Here is a 21931-nt window from a genome sequence, read left to right on the forward strand (position 1 = left end):
GTGCAAATGTTAATCGAACCTCACAATGACTCTGTGAGGTAGGAAAGTATTCTCCCCATTTTACAGAATGGTAAACTGAGGCACAGAGCAATGACATGGATGATCCAAGGTCACGTTGCATGTCAGTAGCAGAGCAGGGACTAGATACCAGGAGTCTAGATACCAGAAGCAGAGTTGGGATTAGCTACCAGGTCTAATGGCTTAAGGACACTGCCATAGGAGATCCAAGGAGCGTTGGCAGAAAATAACTTTACATGTGATCTCCAGCAGAAGCAAACAAACATCCCTAACCAGTTTTCCTCTCCCATATGTACAGATGAAGGAGTAGTGATACCACCAGGGTACAAAACAGTTTTTTTTCCTCTCCCTGAGGTGCCCCGGCATGCAGCATGTGTACAGCATGTCAGCTGATACGGGATCAGAGAGAGGAATGGTTCAACAGAGTTAATGGCAGGAGTTGCAATTGGAGGAGGTTACTGTAAGTTTGCTTGATTATCTTGTAGCAAACACTGCCATGAGCAGGGAAGGAAGAAGCAGAGAGTTGGTGTTTTCCAGCAGTAAAATCCTATCCTAGAGCTTTTGACAGCTGAAAGACTTGATTCATTTGTTTAAAAAAAAATTGGTTTTGTTAGTGAAACAGTCTCTGCATCTTGCCAGGGTCAGGGCAGCAGTAATCTCTGGCAGGGTGGCAGAGGGTATTAGTGAAAGCTGACAGCTTGGGTAGAACATCAGGGTGATCGGTGTTACGGATGAGATGCACTAAATGCACGGTTTCTATTCCCCTGACCTCCCTTTTTTTTGCCTTTCTCCACAAGTCACACTCCACTTTGTATGATCTGGAGAAGTTCAGCATGTGTCATTGCACTTTTGCTGCCTGGGTGAGCTACGGTTCCATGCAATGTAGGCGGAGCCTCAGACTTCAAACTGTCCCCTAGCCAAAGTCCTGCTTTACCTTGTATGAACTGTCCACACTGAGGCCATGAGCCCTTCTGACTGCTCTGTAACTTTTTCTAGAACCAAAATCTCTTCCTTCCCCCTCCTAGTCTGAGATCAGTAAAACACTCTTCCAGAGGCAGAGATGCCACCTTCCCCCTAATGGCTCTGACTTGTTTTCCTCACAGGGCACAGGTGCCCATCTGTATTCCTTACAATCCCCCATGTCTCCCCAGAGTTAGGGACACTCTTGCCTGCATTGTGCTTTCAAGGCTCCACCATCACATGGGTCAAAGATTCTTGACAGCCTCCTAGCTCCCACTTCCACAGAGGCAGATCCACTCATTGCTTCTATCACTGTGCCTAGACCCCTGTGGTTCCACCTCATGTTTTTGTCATCCTCTCATACAGAACCGTTCACTAAAGTGTGGAGCAGCTTGTCCATCTCAGCTACGAGAGGCCTGGGGCTCATGAACTCTGACTGGGTGAGATCATACAATTTCTAGGGAGGACACGTGAGTTAATGTAGGAGTCAGATCGGGGCTTATTCCAGAAGCCTCTAATTTCAGAGGTTTGTTTTACCAGTGTGACTGGTAACAGTGAGCTATCTGAACAGCTTACATGTATAGTACAACTCTAGCACCTTCTGATCCCAAAGGATCAGTGGGTTTAATCACACAGAGCGCTGTTGAAAGGCAGCCACCTCCTCAGGTCAAGGGAAACAGCAAGGTGGATAGTGCCCTCTGTGGCATTGGGTAAGGACCCCCCAAGGCAAATTTTTGCCCTTCCAAAAAGTGCCATTGGGATTTGTAATGTCCACACAGAGCAGACAAGGCCTCTGTTTTTTTTAATATCTCCTGCCAAAGAACCACACCGTAAGCTATGTGTAACTCAATGACTCTACTTGGGAATGATGAAGTGAGTTGAATCCTGTCTTGCCAGTGTGTCTAGGTATTTCAGAACTGAGGCTTAGACAGCTTAGCTGTCTTCTGCTTTTGTTCAGTTTATTTCCCTCTCACTTCTCAGCTGGAATGGGATAGAGCCCCTCCAAACTCCAGTGCTTGCCTGCTACCACCACACCTCTTAGGACAACCTAGCCGCCCTGGGCTTTGGATTGGCAAGGGTCCAGAAGATCACTGCGGTAGATGAGTTAGAAAAAGGAGGTGGTTTCTTCTCCCAGAATCATCTCCAAAGGGAGCTGGCCCCGGGAGACTATGCCTACTCCCCTCCTCTTCCCCTTTTGGTACCACCTCCCTCCCTGAATCCATCACACTGCCTTGCGTATGAAATGGGAAGCGAGCAGCGTGCATTGCGAGAGAGTGATTCATTATTGTTATCCCTTGGCATATTGATTCTCTGCTTCGAGAGGAAAACTCTGTCACACCGTCAGCCAGCACTGATGGATGGCTCTCCTGCAAATGTGTCAAAGCTGTAACAGGGCGCCTGCTTAAACAAACAGTTCTAAATGGGTGGATGGGGGCAATGAGGCATAGGGGGCCTCCGTTTATAGCAAGATGGTGTGGCAGCATTTCACACCCTGTGCTGCTCCGGTTCATTAGAAGGGATGACATGTAGAGCAAGATGTCTGCGTAACCTGTTGATGCCCTTTTAGTGTTAATCATGGTTTCCAGGCTGAGGGAATGGTGGTTGTTGGAAAGGGCACAACTCATGACTGCAGCAAATATATGCAGTTATCCACGTCTTGCTTACTGTTTGTATCCCCGTTGCAGTCTCTCTTCCATGAAGGGGATAATGCCAGCTGAAAATAGAAACAGAGGTTGCTCTGCAAAGTATGACTGCTTGCCGCTGATCTGCAGCCTGCTACCCCTATGAGTGCTCGGGAGCAGTTCCCCAAGGTGATTAAGACATTCCTGCTTGGAAGTGCCTGAGGAAGGCACAGTGTTTAGAGTCAGAGTTCAGCACAAAGCCTAGTCCGCTCCACTGGCTCTTGGCTGCTGTCCGAGCATTATGGGGCACTTGTGCAGGCTGAGAGTCTGTAACATGGCACCTTTCAGATTGTCATTGGAGAGATAGAGTGACTGGAAGAGCAAATGCTCCATCACCTAACACCAATGAGGCTTAACTTGCTGCATGGTCCTGGCCAGTTACACTGTATCTGATGGGTGTGACTGGCGCATCTCCTTACGTTTCTTCCTCTTTCTTGGTGCACATCTTGACTTGGGACCTTCCTGTTTCCATCTGCATAAAGATGTTCTGGAGGCAAGGCTGCAACTTCTCTGCCTTCCAGGCAAAACTTTCTCTCCGAAACTCTTTTAAACATAGTGCCTCTGCTCCATCAATCCAACCACACGGAGCTGCACCGATGGGCAACAAGGAAAGGTGAAGTCAGAAAATCATTGTGGAGCATGATATTGGGGCAACAGTTCTAGGGGGGCGGATTTACTGCTAAAGGGCAGATATTGAGGGCTTATCGGTGGCTTTTCAGGCTTGACGGGGTTTCTTTTGCCTTATGAAAGCACAGTGGAATTGGATTCTTGGGAGGATTCGCAGCTATGATTTTTATGTATTATTATGAATGTTGAAAGCCTTCCTTGGCAACTAAGTAAAATTAAAACACTCCAGGCACTCGACTCCAGGACACCCTGTCTCAATCATCAATATTCAAAATGAGTTTAATGGCAAAATGGAGACATTGTTTACTTCTGACCTGAAATTCTGTCTAACAGCTATTCATTTAAATATCCAGGATTTGGAGAGACCCAGGTCCTGTCCCCTGGTGAAAGCTGCTACCTGCGGTGCATTGGTGATGTGGCAGAGACAGAGGAGCAGCAGACTGGTGAATGCTTTGTTTCCACACCTGCTCCTTGTGGAGGGTGAAGAGTAAACTTGGTGTGGTGGAGATGGGTGACCTAAGACTGTCACGTTGGCCACTTCACTCCATGCGGAGGGATGGAGTATGAACATGGGAAGGCTGTGTTCTCCCACCACCATTCAGTGACAGAGATCCAGGTCCCAGACTTGCTCCTAGGACAGAGAGAAAGGGAAAACTGCATTTCTGTCCCTGCTCCCCATGCACTGATAAGATGGGATCTGAGCATACCACATTCTCACCCCTCTGCCTTGAAGGAACCTGGGACAAGGAGCCAACCTGAGACTGCTGTCTTCCAGCATTTGCATCTTGCAGGGGGATGGAGAGCAAACTTGGGAACGCCCACATGGTGCCTCCAGCTCCCCGCATGGGGTGAGCCTGAGACTTCCCAATTCCCTGCTCTGTCTGTGATAGGGATGGATGACTGACTGAGATCAGCACAGCCCAGCCCCCCTTCCCCTGTGGAAGAATGCATGGCAAGCATGAGGCTGCTGGAGGGATCCCAGTTGGGCTCTGAGGAAATGAGCTCAGAAAGACTGATTTCACTTTCTCACTTCCCTATATGGCTTTGTGTTATTGATCCACTAGAGCAGAGATGGAATGTTAAATATCCCGAGACTCCCAGATTTTCCATCAGGGCCGCTTTTCGGATATAGGTTCTTATGTATTGGAAAATGAAGAAGGGGCTCAGCAGGTAGTCACTGAAGGTGACAGGGCAAGGAAGAAGAGAAGAGCGGTTAGTCCTATAGGAAAAGGGGAAGAGTTAATGGAGATTACACCAAATATGAGCCCCAGGAGGATACAGGATGGGTTAAAAAGGATTACAAGGGAGAATGGGAATGGAAAAAACTTGCAGCCAGAGGGAACAGGGGATAGACTGGAGAATAGCACTGTCACTAGGAAAAGGCAGGTCTATGTGATTGGGGACTCTTTATTGAGAAGAATAGATCGGCCTGTAACCAGAGCTGATCCAGAAAATAGGAGGGTGTGCTGTCTTCCAGGTGCTAAGATACGGGATGTAGACCTGAGGTTAAAAAGGATTCTAAAGGGAGCAGGAAAGAATCCCCTAATTATCCTTCATGTGGGAACAAATGATACGGCTAGATTCTCACTGGACAGTATTAAGGGAGACTATGTTAGGCTGGGGAGGACGCTTAAGGAAATTGAGGCTCAGGTGATCTTTAGTGGGATTTTGCCTGTTCCTAGAGAAGGGCAACAAAGGTGTGACAAGATTATGACTATCAATAGATGGCTTAGGCAGTGGTGCTATAAGGAGGGCTTTGGGATGTATGGCCATTGGGAGGCATTCATGGATAGAGGACAGTTCTCTCGGGATGGACTTCATCTGAGTAGGGAAGGAAATAGACTTCTAGGATGGAGGCTGGCACAACTGATTAAGAGAGCTTTAAACTAGGAATTTGGGGGAGATGGTTGGGAGATGTCCAGGTAATCTCCACGCCAGAATTTAGCATAGAGTGGAAAGAAAATGAAGTAAGAGTGGATACAGCTGTAGGTAGGAGGAAGGGCAGTGTAGATACAAGTCTAATAGGTTATACTGGTAGTAAAATAACCGTGCCTAATAGGGTACAGAATGTGAGTGAGGCCAAACAGCAAAAATTAAGATGTTTGTACACTAATGCAAGGAGCCTAGGTAACAAAATGGAGGAACTAGAGTTACTGGTGCAGGAAGTGAAACCAGATATTATAGGTATAACAGAGACCTGGTGGAATAGTAGTCATGACTGGGCTACAGGTATTGAAGGGTATGTGCTGTTTAGGAAAGACCGAAATAAAGGTAAAGGTGGTGGAGTAGCACTGTATATCAATGATGAGATAGAATGTAAAGAAATAAGAAGCGATGAAATGGATATGACTGAGTCTGTCTGGGCAATAATTAAATTGGGGAAGAAAACTATTAGAGCCTCCCCTAGGATAGTGCTTGGGGTGTGCTATAGACCACCGGGATCTAATTTGGATATGGATAGAGCCCTTTTTAATGTTTTTAATAAAGTAAATACTAATGGAAACTGTGTGATCATGGGAGACTTTAACTTCCCAGATATAGACTGGAGGATGAGTGCTAGTAATAATAATAGGGCTCAGATTTTCCTAGATGCGATAGCTGATGGATTCCTTCAACAAGTAGTTGCTGAACCGACTAGAGGGGATGCCATTTTAGATCTGGTCTTGGCGAGTAATGAGGATCTCATAGAGGAAATGGTTGTAGGGGATAATCTTGGCTCAAGTGATCATGAGCTAATTCAGTTCAAACTGAATGGAAGGATTAACAAAAATAAATCTGCAACTAGGGTTTTTGATTTCAAAAGGGCTGACTTTCAAAAATTAAGGAAATTAGTTAGGGAAGTGGATTGGAATGAAGAATTTATGGGTTTAAAGGTAGAGGAGGCCTGGGATTATTTTAAATTAAAGCTGCAGAAGCTATCGGAAGCCTGCATCCCAAGAAAGGGGAAAAAATTCATAGGCAGGAGTTGTAGACCAAGCTGGATGAGCAAGCATCTTAGAGAGGTAATTAAGAAAAAGCAGAAAGCATATAGGGAGTGGAAGAAGGGAGGGATCAGTAAGGAAAGCTACCTTATTGAGGTCAGAATATGTAGGGATAAAGTGAGACAGGCTAAAAGTCAAGTAGAGTTGGACCTTGCAAAGGGAATTAAAACCAATAGTAAAAGGTTCTATAGTCATATAAATAGGAAAAAAACAAAGAAAGAAGAAGTGGGACCGCTAAAAACTGAGGATGGAGTGGAGGTCAAGGATAATCTAGGCATGGCCCAATATCTAAACAAATACTTTGCCTCAGTCTTTAATAAGACTAAAGAGGATCTTAGGGATAATGGTAGCATGATAAATGGGAATGAGGATATGGAGGTAGACATCACCATATCTGAGGTAGAAGCGAAACTCAAACAGCTTAATGGGGCTAAATCGGGGGGCCCAGATAATCTTCATCCAAGAATATTAAAAGAATTGGCACACGAAATTGCAAGCCCATTAGCAAGAATTTTTAATGAATCTGTAAATTCAGGGGTTGTACCATATGATTGGAGAATTGCTAACATAGTTCCTATTTTTAAGAAAGGGAAAAAAAGTGATCCAAGTAATTATAGGCCTGTTAGTTTGACATCTGTAGTATGCAAGGTCTTGGAAAAAATTTTGAAGGAGAAGGTAGTTAAGGACATTGAAGTCAATGGTAAATGGGACAAAATACAACATGGTTTTACAAAAGGTAGATCGTGCCAAACCAACCTGATTTCCTTCTTTGAGAGAGTAACAGATTTTTTAGATAAAGGAAACGCAGTGGATCTAATTTATTTAGATTTTAGTAAGGCGTTTGATACTGTGCCACATGGGGAATTATTAGTTAAATTGGATAAGATGGGCATCAATAGGAAAATTGAAAGGTGGATAGGGAATTGGTTAAAGGGGAGACTACAACGGGTCCTACTGAAAGGTGAACTGTCAAGTTGGAGGGAGGTTACCAGTGGAGTTCCTCAAGGATCAGTTTTGGGACCAATCTTATTTAATCTTTTTATTACTGACCTGGGCACAAAAAGTGGGAGTGTGCTAATAAAGTTTGCAGATGATACAAAGCTGGGAGGTATTGCTAATTTAGAGAAGGACAGGGATACCCTACAGGAGGATCTGGATGACCTTGTAAACTGGAGTAATAGGAATAGGATGAAATTTAATAGTGAGAAGTGTAAGGTCATGCATTTAGGGATTAATAACAAGAATTTTAGTTATAAGCTAGGGACGCATCAACTAGAAGTAACGGAGGAGGAAAAGGACCTTGGAGTATTGGTTGATCATAGGTTGACTATGAGCTGCCAATGTGATATGGCTGTGAAAAAAGCTAATGTCGTCTTGGGATGCATCAGGAGAGGTATTTCCAGTAGGGATAAGGAGGTTTTAGTACCGTTATATAAGGCACTGGTGAGACCTCACCTGGAATACTGTGTGCAGTTCTGGTCTCCCATGTTTAAGAAAGATGAATTCAAACTGGAACAGGTACAGAGAAGGGCTACGAGGATGATCCGAGGAATGGAAAACTTGTCTTATGAAAGGAGACTCAGGGAGCTTGGCTTGTTTAGCCTAACTAAAAGAAGGTTGAGGGGAGATATGATTGCTCTCTATAAATATATCAGAGGGATAAATACCAGAGAGGGAGAGGAATTATTTAAACTCAATACCAATGTGGACACAAGAACAAATGGATATAAACTGGCCACTAGGAAATTTAGATTAGAAATTAGACGAAGGTTTCTAACCATCAGAGGAGTGAAGTTTTGGAATAGCCTTCCGAGGGAAGTAGTGGGGGCAAAAGATCTATCTTGCTTTAAGATTAAACTCGATAAGTTTATGGAGGAGATGGTATGATGGGATAACATGGTTTTGGTAATTAAATATTCATGGTAAATAGGCCCAATGGCCTGTGATGGGTTTTTAGATGGGGTAAGATCCAAGTTACCCGGGAAAGAATTTTCTGTAGTATCTGGCTGATGAATCTTGCCCATATGCTCAGGGTTTAGCTGATCGCCATATTTGGGGTCGGGAAGGAATTTTCCTCCAGGGCAGATTGGAAGGCCCTGGAGGTTTTTCGCCTTCCTCTGTAGCATGGGGCACGGGTCACTTGCTGGAGGATTCTCTGCTCCTTGAGGTCTTCAAACTACAATTTGAGGACTTCAATAGCACAGATATAGGTGTGAGGTCTTTTTTAGGAGTGGTGGGTGAAATTCTGTGGCCTGCATTGTGCAGGAGGTCAGACTAGATGATCATAATGGTCCCTTCTGACCTAAATATCTATGAATCTATGAATCTATGTATTCTTCACTCATCTGGCCGCGAGAGCCTGATAGCAGAGCTGTCATCTTTCTAAAATCAACATCTCTTTGGTCAAGGAGGACAGACAGCCTCAGCTTTCCTCTCAGAAGAGGCCTGTGTCTTCAAGTTAGAGAGCTGGTGTCCTCTCCCCACGAACAACAGAAAACCTCGGTTGGGGATGGTAATTAAAAAGCCATGCTGTGTTCTATTTGTCAACCCTTTTCTATCCTTCACCATTAAGGATGTGCTCTCAAGAAGGTGGAATGCGGAAATGTCCCTCCCAGAACCGCTTGTCTCACTGTGTGGAAAATGAGCTGTCTGGGGTGTGTATGAATTAGTCTCTTACACTGCTTTTGTACAGGGGCTCATTTTATTTATTTCTAAACATTCAAATATGTTTAAAGTGTAAGAGGTGATTGTAACCTGCCAGTAACCTCTTGAAACCATGTAATCTGCCTCTCTGACTAGTGCGACTGTGTCAATCAGCCATAAACAACACTGTTTTCCAAGGAAGCTGCAGTTCACATGGGTGTCGGGGATGGAGGAGGAAGCAGAGGCAGGATGCTGCACCATATTGCCACCACTTTACAGTTGCATTTCATTTTTCATAGTCTCTTGTGATCTTTCTAGCCTTCCCTCCTTTCTTGTCTCCCTTCCCCCCTTGTAGGTTATCTATATGGTTCTCATCACATGGTGTAGAGAGGGCATTCTCCATCTCCTTTCATTCTCCTATGCACTTACTAAGAAATGTTCTCATAGAGACCACCTCCTCCTCCTTGCCCCCCACTTTTATTTCCCACTGCTTGGGTCTCAAAATGTTTCATGGTGGAGTCACCAGGAATGCTCCATGAAACACACCTGGAAAACCAGTGGTTTACAGGCATCTTACATATGCCCTTGACATTCTTGAGGCCTGTCTCCCAATTATGAAGGTGTCTGATCCTCTTGCTTTTCTCTCCTACCTTTCCTGGAGAAATGGTGGCAGTTTTGGTGCTGTCTGTGCAACAACTGAAAATCATGCTAGTGGCAATTGAATTTTTAAACAAGGTTCTAGCATAGTTTCCTGGATCAGCATAAGACCAAGCTGTACATTACTTTGGGTGGGGTGTGGATGGTATAGGCTATAGCATGGTTTGACAATTGCAGTTTTCAGAAAAATAATCCCAGTCCACGCTGATTGGAGAAGGTGTACTAGATTTCTGTTATCAACCATTTTTTGTTTGCTGACTGCTAGCTAGTGTGGATGGGACCAAAGCTATATTTGTCTTCTATATTTCTCTGGCTCTCATCCTTCTGAAGTGGTGTTTGAAGGTCTCTTCCATCCCTGCTTCATATTTCAGTCCCTCCTGCCCAAACCTATTCCTTACACATGAGCAATTTTCTTAACACATTTTCTCTCTGCTAACCAGGTTCCCTCCAGGTGCAGGAGCACCATAGGAATGTTAGTGCTGGAGCCGTAGGCTGCTTTAATGGAGTATTTTGGCTTTGCCTTCAGCCTGTTATCCCAAGAATAAAAGGACGTGAACAGGAAGCTTCATGCATACACACGGGATCCTTTTCTCATCTGCTTGAGACTGCCTGTCAGTCAGAGGCTGTCGTCCTCTTTTCATCTTGATTTATCATTGAGCATAACTAGGTTTCAGAATTTTCGTTTGTCTTACTTCCTCCCAGGGACAGGTAATAAATCTAATATATGAACATTTAATTCTCCAATTTCAGCAGCCGGGACAGGAGAGAGACACTGTTCCACTTCAATGGCCAAGAGAGAATACAGCTGCTGGGGAAGCATTGCTAGAGAGATCTATCTGTGGTCGGGACGTCAGTAGGGGAGTCTCCCAGTTCACCCAGTCAGCCCATGCCCCTCAACGGATGGGAGATGGGTAGGCTATGAGCCACTGGAAAGGATCGCACTCCTACATTGTGCCAACGCCAAGATAGAACATTTCATTTGAGAACTTCTTGCAGAGCAGAAGCACTTCTGCTTTGACGAGCTATTGCTAGATTTTTAACCCCTCTTGTTAGACTTGCTTCACTGGGATAGCCGTGTCAGGAAGAGAATTCATTTAGGCAATACAGCCATTCTGTAGAACATAATAGCTTGCTCTTCTCTGCAGTCTTCTATCCAAGGTTCTCCGAACACTTCAGAAATATTGCACCAGTAGTTCTAGCAGATTCTACAGTCTCCACTGTGGGTGGCCTTGTGCTGAGGAACCCCATCATTCCCCATTAGGGATCTGATCCAAAGCCCACTGATGTCAGTGGAGAGCCGTTTCATTGACTGTGTTTTAGATCAAGCCCTAGACTTCCCAGCTTAACAAAGCATGGCTTTCTTATAAAGGAAGTCACCAGTTTCTCCTGATCTTGCCAAGGACTGTGGGGTGAACAGCAGAATCACTGGAGTAGGCTGACATGGGCAGAATGTGAAAGTGGGGGGCTGTACACTGAACCCTAAAGAAGTAGGGAATCAACTCAGGTTCTGCCTCCAGCAGTTTTTATTCTAATCCAGAAAATCTTAACGTTCCAGAAGCAAGATGGAGAGTTGTTTCTTTTTGTCTCTGAATTGGAAGCAGCCACCTAGCCTCCTTCCACAGCTTGGTGTTTGTGCATGCAGGTCACCTGCATAGAAAGCTGTGCCAGGCCTCATGTGGCCCATCTCTGTAACAGGCATGGAGTGTGGAGGCAGGGGTACTGGTGGGGATTGACTCTGACAGGTTGCGCAGTGGAAATGTGATCCTGCACTGCTCCCCTGCTGTTAGAGCATATACTGGAAACAGAAGCTAGCCTGCAAGGCTCTACTGCTAGAGTCCCGTGTGAATAAAGCACCTGGCGCTCCGGTCCACACAAAGCAGCTGAGTAAGGCTACCATTCTGCTGTACAAAGACTCTGAAAAGGGGTGCAAACTCTGAGGCTCACCAGGGAGTTCAGCTGATCTTGCTGTGCATTGTTGAATGAGAGCTGATAGGTCAGCTCTTGACTGAGCAGAGATGGTAGAGATTCGCACTCACTCTTCAGCGGGGAAAGAGGTGCAGGGCTCTTGCAGTTAAAAATAGTTAAGATGTGACAGAGATACAAGACTGGGCTTCATGAGTCGAGCACTTCTCCCAAAAGAGAGAGAAATGTCCTCTATTTGCATTTCCCAAGCAGTGTAACCTGTCTGGCTCGTTCGTTCCTTAACCTTGTGTCCTCTCCTTTCTCACTTTTCCTTTCCTGTTCCTGTCAGTCTGTCCAAGCTCACTGTCAGCTGTGCTGAGTATACTCAGTGTCCTGAGGCAGGCTCTGGATGACTTGAAGGTCTTTCTGCTTTTACTAGAGTGGCTAACAAGCATTCTGGAGTCTTTCTCTCAGTGGTAATTTGGGTAGAGGGAACACTTTACCAGAGAACTAGAAAGGCCCTTCCCGTGATGATTGCCTTTGGGTTTGTAATGCATCTTTTTCCTTGGCTCAGATTAGAATTGGAGCAAGTGTGTAAATACCCAGCTCTGTAAATACCCAGCTCTCTCCACTAGGTCCGGTCTCAGGGATGTATGTTGTGCCTGGTATTCCAAATGTGATCTTGCTCCAATAATGCTTTTATGTAATAGGTCTGGTGTAACAGCCAGTTTATATTCTAGACCCCCTGCGAAATTATCAGCCAGTGTTGTCCTTTTTCACTAGGGGATGAAAAATCTGAAGTGGGTAGCTCATGCGGCCAATAAAATGCTAACTGCAGAGGGGTGGATTGAAATGCATCATGGAGTCTGATAGGGCCCTACCAAATTCACGGTCTATTTTGGTTAATTTCATGGTCATAGGATTTTTAAAATAGTAAATTTCATTATTTCAGCTAATGTGAAATTGTATGGTGATGTAATTGTAGGGGTCCTGACCCAGAAAGGTGCTGTGGGGGTGGAGGGTCGCAAGGTTATAGTAGCGAGGGGGTTGTGGTACTGCTACCTTTACTTCTGCACTGCTACAGGCAGCAGCGCTGCCTTCGGAGCTCGCCAGCTGGAGAGCGGCGGCTGCTAGTCGGGATCCCAGCTCTGAAGGCAGAGCCATCGCCGTCAGCAGCAGCGCAGAAGTAAGGATGGCATGGTACGGTATTGCCACCCTTACTTCTGCACTGCTGCTTGCCGAGCTGGGCCCTCAGTCAGCAGCCGCCACTCTCCAGCCGTCCAGCTCTGAAGGCAGCAGCCTAGAAGTAAGGGTGGAACGCTATGGTATTGCCACCCTTACTTCTGCGCTGCTGGCCGGGTGCAGCCTTCAGAGCTGGGTGCCCAGGCAACAGCTGCCACTCTCCGGCCACCCAGCTCTGAAGGCAGTGCAGAAATAAGGGTGGCAATACCACGATCGCCCCCTAAAATAACCTTGTGACCCCCCCCTCCCCCCGCAACTCCCTTTTGGGGAATCACCCCCAATCTGAGAAACTCTGGTCTCCCCCTGTGAAATCTGTGTGTAGTATAGGATAAAAGCACACAAAAGATCAGATTTCACAGCCCGTGACACGTTTCATGGCTGTGAATTTGGTAGGGCCCTACTGATAGAGGGTCGGTACAAGGGGGACACTATTAAAGAGGGAATGAAACTGTGTGCTGTAGGGTAATAGATGGATAACTAGGTACGATAAAGGATTAGGTGGGTAACTGCTTCTGATACGGGATGAAGTGGGTAATGTGTACCCTATGAGTTTAGGAGTCGTCATCGTCCTTGGGTAATGAGTCTATTGCATTAGGCTCTCTGCAGTAGGGTACGTATCAGAGTTTGGCCAGTACAATGGGTAAATGGATGTTTTGGGGTGTTAGGCCCAGTTACTGGCACACTTAGTGCCAAGGCTCGTTTGGATACTGGGAAGTACAATTGCCCCTGGCTTAAGAGAAAAGACGTTACAGTTCTGTATCAGTGGAAGCTTTGGATGAAGTTGATCTGTTCCCTTCTATGGACTGGATAAATCAGAGTGCTTGTGAATTTATTCCATAAACATCAAATATTTCCTTAGATCTACTCCCACCAAGGGGTCATCAGCAACACAGAACAATCTCCAGGCGCTGGTGGGTGTAGGAGGCATTACAGTTGCTGAACAAATGAGCATCCTTGTTCCCCTACAGCAGGCACCCAGCGTTTTTAGCACACAGATGGCCTACCTGCTTTGGGATGCTCCACGTGGAGACTTGCTGCTTTCGTTTGTCTGCTGTTTTATTTGACATTCGAAGCTGTCTGATAGGAATGTCAGCATTTTACTTTATTTTTTGATTACCTGGTAACTCACCGCTGTGCTTTAGGCCTCTCAGCCAATGCCGGAGACAGAGCTGTACAAGAGCCAGGGCAATTGTCTTCCCAGTCGTTACCAATCTCAGATTGAAAATACTGTCTTTCATTGTCAGGCAGGCAGAGCGTTTCACCCTTCGGTAACTCAGCCAGTGACCAGCTTTCCCAGGCTTGCAGTGACTTCCATAATGTCAGGATGTGGTTCTTACTGTGCCTATTGCTAGGCTGCTGTTCCTTGTACGTGGCTAACTGTTTTTAGCCCAGGTTCTACTGCTAGAGTGTGATAAAGGCTTCATTTTCTGCCTAGACTTTAACCCAGCCGTTCATATTTCTTCTTGTCCATAGCAAGTACCTTGTTTTGACAGGCTAGTCAAATATCATTAGTTGGGTTTTTTCCCATTATCCGGGTAAAGGGCAGGTAAATGGATTTTATGCCTGGAACTGATGAATTTTAATAGTATTTTTTCAATGTTGCTTTAGTCTCTCTCCCCACTCTGGGATTAGCAGTAGACGGCCTGTTCTTCCTCCCCAAGAAATAGCCAGTGCTTGTGGTTGTTCCACCCACTTTCCCGGGTGATAGCAGCTCTGTGTTGCCCTATCCCCAACACACACCCTGTAGGCTAATGCTTCAGGGACCTCAACTAGCAAGTCACACGAGTGGCATCGGTGTCTGTGGCCAGGTTTAGGATCTTGCCTCCTGCACAGAGTAATCTCTCTCAAATACCCTTTATGCTAACTTTGTAGGTGGGGATGTTTGGAAGGTGTTTAACATACCTCTGCAAGGTGGATAGGAAGAGAGACCCTGCAGTGAAAAGGTGATGAATGACAGCAGTGTTGGACTTCGTAGAGCACAGGATGCCCATTTCCTGAGAGAGGGTGATGGTTAGATATACTTGCTAAAGACCAAGTCAGAAGGCTGTTCCCATATGAATTCTCTCTGATGTACAGCCTCATGTTGAAAGCCAATAAAGTGGTAACTCCCTTGTATATTCCTCCTTGATATGCAGTGCCACATTCTCCACAGGGAAGTGGTTTTCCTTATCTCCTGAGCTGTAGACATGTAGCGAGATCTAGTGCAGAGATTACGCTACCAAGGAGAGCTGTGTTTGGGAGCCTGGATGCTGACATGGCTTACCATAGTGTCTCTCTCTCTGTCTCTCTTGTTTTGCAGCTTTTGTCGTCATGATTATTTTGGCCCTCATCCACATCGGCAAGGGTGAAGGGGAAGGTCACCCACCCCTGGCGCAGCTCTCGGGGATCCCCAACCTCTTTGGGGTGTGTGTCTACTCCTTCATGTGCCAGCACTCACTGCCGTCCCTCATCACTCCAATCTCCAAGAAGCAACATGTAAACAAACTGGTGCTGCTGGATTACATCTTAATATTGGGTTTCTACAGCCTCCTGTCCTTCACGGCCATCTACTGCTTCCGCAATGAGACCCTCATGGACATGTACACGCTCAATTTCACCAACTGTAATATCACCAACATCGCCTTCATTCGTTACTTCCTGGGCCTCTTTCCTGTTTTCACTATCAGCACAAACTTCCCAATCATCGCTGTGACCCTGCGGAACAACTGGAAGACCCTCTTCCACCGGGAAGGTGGGACGTACCCATGGGTGGTGGATAGGATTGTCTTTCCAGCAATCACTCTGATTCCCCCTGTGCTGGTGGCTGTCTGCACACACGATTTGGAGTCGTTGGTGGGCATCACGGGAGCCTATGCTGGCAATGGGATCCAGTACATCATCCCAGCTTTCTTGGCCTACTGTAGTCGGAAGGACACTCAGCTGATCTTCGGCAGTGGCACAGTCAATAATCATCTGTCCCCTTTCCGGCATATCTTCTGGATCTGGTTCGTGCTGCTCTGGAGTCTTTTCTGCTTTGTGTTTGTGACTGCAAATATCATCCTGAGTGAGACAAAACTCTGATGATGGGGCAGCAGCGCTCTTCATCCAGGGCTCTGGAGGAGATTCCAGGATTTCAGCTCTTGTTTCAGACTCAGTCATCAAAAACCCAACAACCTGGTCTTCGCAAGCAATCGGCTTGTTGATGCAGGTTTGATCTGGATGTCAGGACTTTCTATCCCCTCTTCACTTTGGGTGCTGATGTAACTTGCTCAACCTCCTTTTGATTCAGGTTCTCAGACTGATTATGCGAAGCCAGGGTTGGGAGCTCTCAGAAGGCCTCCCTGGTTATTCAGTGTCTGACCATTTCTGCCTTGAGTTGGGGGAGCTCCATTACAGAGCATCTTCCTCTCTGTCCAGGAGCAGCCTCCTTACAGTGCTGCAGGTTTCAGCACATGGAAGGCTGTCTGGACTGCATCCGCTCCCCATGAGAGCTGAACAAATATCTCTGCCAGAGACAGGGAACTGTTATAACTGCTAACACAATCCAACAGCAGTTCTCTGGAGTGATCCACTTACCCCTCACCAAGGAAGTAGCAGACTTTTTTGTTTTCTGTTAAAGAATTTCAGGTGCATGGTGAGGGAGCCGGTTAACTAGGGATGACAACTGGTGGCATGTCTGGAGGATGGGTGAGGAGACTGTAGAAAGCAATGGGCTTCTATGTGGATACTATGACTGATCCTGTTACAAGTCTTTCTCACAGTTTCTCCATTTCTGTTACTACCTTTTCAGAAAACATTGGCCTTTGTTTTATTTGCAGTGTGGTCTATGGGGTAGAAGTGTGGACTCAATGGGTCTGGATTAGGTCATTTGCCTGTTCGATAAGATTACACCAACACTTGGTCCTGGAGTTCTGCTCCTAACTGCTTTTTCTGGTTGCCTTAACTCTCCCTCCCAAGGCAAACCCATTCTACGGGGCTCTGGATCCCAGTCTCTTCCTCACTTCGTTAGCTCTTTGGTGCTGCTAAGTGGCATCAGCTGTCAGAGCAGATCTCACAAGTGCTGAAGCAGCAGGGCAGACTATGGACACAGCAGTCAGGATTTGTGTGGCCTTGGGAGGTGCTAATTACCTGTCGGTGACCTGCATTAGACCCTCAAGAGCACTTGCTGGGCATACTGACATTTCCAGTCTCTTGCTTTGGGTAATTAGCCTTGAAACTCAGGGGAGAATGTAGTGCCAGCTGGAGAATTCAGCAGTGCCCCACTCACTGTGCCTGTCTCAGAGAAATAGAGCTCAGAAGTATAAGCAGAGAGAGTAAAACTATGGAGGAACTCTGGAAATGGTCCATAACGCTATTATCCTGCTTCTAACTTCTCCCTCTGCCTAGGGTTAAGAATTTTTCTTGCATCCGTTTGAGACAGAGTTTAAGAATCATCTGCCCTCAAAAAATTCCACTTAACACACCTTACCCCAGTTTACAGGCTGAGAGACACTTCTCTTCTTGCAGGAGAACTGTCTGTTGTATTGGATACCGACAGTCTTTTGATTAATTCTGTGCTGTTGGGGCTACTAACGCTCTCACTGCAAAGTGACCCGTTTATTACTCTAGCAAGCTGAGGGCCCAGGGTCAAAGATCATACAATAAAGGCTTTCATACCAGGAGGCAGAACGTTTACTCTTAAACTTTTTACCTTAAATATTTTAAAACATTTCCCCTCGCTGTGATTAAGCCAGGTTCAAAGACAGCTGCCAGTCTCTAGCATTATATACTTCGCCAACGGTAAGCTTGGGCATTCTGTCTTTTTTTTTTTTTTTTAATGAAGCTTTCTTTTTAATACAAGTTTCAGGTTTCTACGTGACATGAAGCATTTCCTGCCATGGAAACATTCAAGGTGGCTGGGGCTGTGCAAAAGCAGCTTTCTTTTAAAAGCAGGAGGGGGAAAACCCCTCACCCCCTTAAGTGATGCAAAGATGTCCTTGAACATTGTGTAAACCAGGATGTGCCAGTTGGGTGGGGGGAGCTGGTTCCAGCATAATAAACCTGACATCCCCTCTCCTCCCAATTATAAACAGTATTTGGAAGCCCTTGCTGGTGCATCACTCAGCTAGCTACGTGGCCCTGAGTGCTACAAGGAAGCTGATATGGCTCTTTTGGTGCCAGGTTACTGAGTGGGCTGTGAGAGTGAATTGTTCAAAAGCACAGAGAAACAGTTTGGAGGGCAAATCCATAGTACAGCTGAGCTCGGAGCCACCTGCGGGGAGTAGTGAAGGAGTTTGCACCTGCTTCCTTCAGTTGCTCATTCTCACGGTTGTTGTGTCTGACAGCCAGGAATGGGACAGATCGCAGACACCATGGCAGGGCACATTGGGCCCTTAGGTTCTTGTACAGCACAAGGGCAGGCACTGGTAGGAATAGGTTTTGCACATTTGCAGCAAAGAAATGAGCCTGTGAAAGACCTTAGAATGGATGGAAATGGTACATGGCACAAGGCTCCTTTTGGTAACTGGCTTCGAGGGTCTTTCTATCCATCTCAATCCCTCAAAGCAGTGAGCTGATTTTCTTGCCTTGTGTCCCACAGACAGCACCACACCACGTTCCCAAGTGTCCAGAAGCTAACAGGCAACTTTAATTAGCCGTTTATTCCTTCTCTGTTCCAGGGCTGCCAAATGCTCAAAGACCCTGCTCTCCTTTTTTCTCGCCCACCCTTGGCCTGTCCAGGTCAGGGAGCAGAGTTGCTAGCAAACCTCTGCTCTGAGAGTGAGCCTGTCTCCACCAAGCACTCTCCTTGGTACAGCTGCAAACATCAAGCTCCGTATAGTGTGCAGAAGCTGCTGGCCCGGAGCCTGGGAACTGGGCCTGAGGCAGCATAGCTTGGTTCATGATCTTATGGCAAGCGCAGTCTAGGACTGCAGTGACCCTCCCACCACCAGGAAATTTCCACTTTCCAGCCCAAAAAGGTCCGGGAGTGGTGTTTGTCAAAGCACAAGTGCATGGTGTCCTGTTTTGTACTACAAACCATGGTACTGCTTCCCTTTTTCCCACTAACCCCTTCTTGCATGGGTACCTGAGATTCCACAGCTGTCTGCCTTCTGACAGGCAGAATTAGTTTTAATGGACTTCAGTTACAGTGTGCCTTTTCTTCTCTGGCTTCGATGAACTCTCCTCCTGAGACGCTTCCTTTGGAATGCTGCACAAGGGTGGTTTCCGTGGGGCCCCTTTGTAAGCTGTGAACAGGTATAAACCAGCCTTGATCTGAGATGTAGCTTAACAGCGAGGGATGTCTGGCTCATTGTAGAATGGGTGTCTTGCCTGGCACCTCACCAGGGAATGCTCTCCTTGCTACACGTGAAAAGCAACATTGGAGAGACTTTCCAGACACCTGCTGTCCTCAATCAGTGAAAGAATCAACCCTCCCAATGGCAGACACTCCACAGTGAGGAAGGCGGGGGAGAACATTTTTCATTTAAAATGTGAAACAAGAAATGCCTCAAAAAGTTGAAGGAAAACAGGGAGTTGGATGGATGAAGCCAGAGCAAATATCTCAGCTTGGTCCCTGCCCGTCTCATTAGATGCAGAGCTAGCAGGGGGCAGAAGGGGTCCAGTTGCTGTCCTGGCTTGGTGTGGCATGATAACTCGTCTCCTGTCTGGTTTAAGAATGAGATTTTTAAATGGCTATTATGACAGGGGTTTGTTTTGATCCTCACCACGCCGTACTCAGCTTGTCCCAGCGTGTAATTATTTCTCCAAAAGGCATACAAATAAAACGCACATTCTGCATCTCTTGCTTTGGCCTTTTCTTGTGTGCATAACGAACGATTTCTCCTGGTGGTGGCTCCGCTGTCTAATCAGTCCATGGGAGCAGCGGAAGGCTGGGAGGTGGCAGAAAAAGAGGGCAGGGGTGGTTGTGACAGCTCAGAGTAATTGAGGCCCTAGTCTGTCCCAGTGTATTAGCCTCCTGCATCTCTAGATGTTCTCTGAAAACTCAATTAAAACATCTGTACTGTACCCTTCTCAATTATATTCCCTTACGCTCAGAACTAAACAAATTGAATCATTCCACCGCCTCTGGCAGCAAATGAAATTTCTGCTGGCAAATTTATTAGCGTCATAAAACCCAGCTTGATTTATGTGAAAATATTAGAACACATCCTTACGATGGAAATAAACACTTTCTCCTCCCATGATTCTCTCTAAGGATTCAACAGACAGTGGAGGAATTTTTTGGCTGGACTGTAAATCTGAAATCAAAGTGGCATTAGGGATGGATTCAATCTTCTGCCGCACTTCAAAGAGCAACAGCAACGTGGCGGGGGGGTGGCGGGAAGGGAGGCTGAAGTATCAGACAGGCTTGGGACAATGTTACCTTTTTAATTGAATGCTGGTAACCAGTGAGTGCCACTGAGACAGCCCTGGAGGGTGAAGTCCTCTTTCCACCATGTAGCTATGGCATGGGCATCAGCAGCAGCGCAAGCTTCGTTCCTGTGGAGCATCAAATCTGCCTCTGCCCTGAGCTGGGGAAACCACTATCAGAGGGCATTTTAGTCTCCATGACCATTTAATCTCTGGCCTCTCTGTGGAAGATGCCAGTTGTGGCAGTGTTTGTGATGTGAATGCTTGTCCACTATAGCAACCAGCAGGAGGCCAAACGATTTCACACAGGCTACTGAACAGATGCTACGTACTAATGACTTGGAGCCACTACTAACCAGGACCAGATTAGAACCAGTGTCCTAGAGGTAAAAAGTTTCATTTCTCATAACTGTTCCGCCTCCCCCCCACCCCCGCACTTCATTTTAGCAGGTCTGATAATACCTCCTTCCTTTGGCTGTAAACCTGTATGGTATAACCCTAATCACAGACGTGTAAGTTCAGTGGAGTCTGTGATGACCTGTAAGCTTCTTTTGTTGACAGAGTATTTCATGCCAGTCACAAATACACTCTGTTCCCGTGCTTGGGCGTTCCGGCTTGTGGCTCAGGTACGGATGCTCCTGTTCTAGCCCAGACTCTTGCAAGCCAGCCGTCGCTCCAGAAGCCTTTATCATTTTTCAGACCTGGCCCCGGGGACTGTTTCTTATGATACATTTCACACAGATGCAGAATTCATTTTAACTTTCAAGCTACTTGGCGCAGGGAGCGTTCTCAGCGGTCGGTGAACAGTCCAAAGGGCTGGATTGTTAGCTGGAAGTCAACGCAGCTGGACTCTGCATTTTTTACCTATGGCACTGGCCATTATCCTGGCCAAGGCAAGACCTTAGCAGTTGAGTAAATCCAGAGGGTATAATGGGGGAGGACATAGAGGCCATTCTGCAGTGCCTGAAAAATGCTAGAGTGCTACTTCCTCCTAGCAGAACTACATCCTTTGAAGTGCCTTGTCGCAGAAACCTGTTTCCTTTGGTTAGCACCAGCTTAGCAGGTTCTCAAGAACCTTCTGCACTAAAGCTCCCATTCCCTACAAAAAACAAAAACCTGAGTCTTCCCCCATTGAAAGCAGGAGGGATAAAAGTTAATTAGATGGGGAAAGGTTTCAGAGTAGCAGCCATGTTAGTCTGTATTCGCAAAAAGAAAAGAAGTACTTTTGGCACCTTAGAGACTAACCAATTTATTTGAGCATAAGCTTTCATAAGCTACAGCTCACTTCATCAGATGCATAAAGTGGAAAATGCAGTGAGGATGTTTTATACACACAGACCATGAAAAAATGGGTGTTTATCACTTCAAAAGGTTTTCTCTCCCCGCACCCCACTCTCCTGCTGGTAATAGCTTATCTAAAGTGATCACTCTCCTTACAATGTGTATGATAATCAAGGTGGGCCATTTCCAGCACAAATCCAGGGTTTACCCAGAACGTCTAAGGAACAGTGGGGGGAGGGTAGGAAAAAACAAGGGGAAATAGGTTACCTTGCATAATGACTTAACCATTCCCAGTCTCTATTCAAGCCTAAGTTAATTGTATCCAATTTGCAAATGAATTCCAATTCAACAGTCTCTCACTGGAGTCTGGTTTTGAAGTTTTTCTGTTGTAACTTAGCCCTGGTCTACACTAGGACTTTAGGTCGAATTTAGCAACGTTAAATCGATTTAAACCTGCACCCGTCCACACAGTGAAGCCCTTTATTTCGACTTAAAGGGCTCTTAAAATCGATTTCCTTACTCCACCCCTGACAAGTGGATTAGCGCTTAAATTGACGTTCCCAGCTCGAATTTGGGGTACTGTGGACACAATTCGATGGTATTGGCCTC

At 46.2% G+C, this 21931-nt stretch overlaps 1 protein-coding gene across 1 annotated transcript in view; it reads left to right on the forward strand.

The window, feature by feature from the left end:
* TMEM104 (transmembrane protein 104) overlaps window positions 1-21931 on the forward strand; it is a 98981-nt gene that overhangs the window by 50701 nt on the left and 26349 nt on the right. The window contains exon 11 of the mRNA XM_073310750.1: window positions 15012-20427. Within this exon, the coding sequence (XP_073166851.1) occupies window positions 15012-15772 (761 nt within the window). The 3' untranslated portion in view covers window positions 15773-20427. The remainder of the gene's footprint in view (window positions 1-15011; window positions 20428-21931) is intronic.

The sequence above is a fragment of the Lepidochelys kempii genome, chromosome 14, assembly GCF_965140265.1.
Source record: "Lepidochelys kempii isolate rLepKem1 chromosome 14, rLepKem1.hap2, whole genome shotgun sequence".
NCBI lineage: Eukaryota > Metazoa > Chordata > Testudines > Cheloniidae > Lepidochelys > Lepidochelys kempii.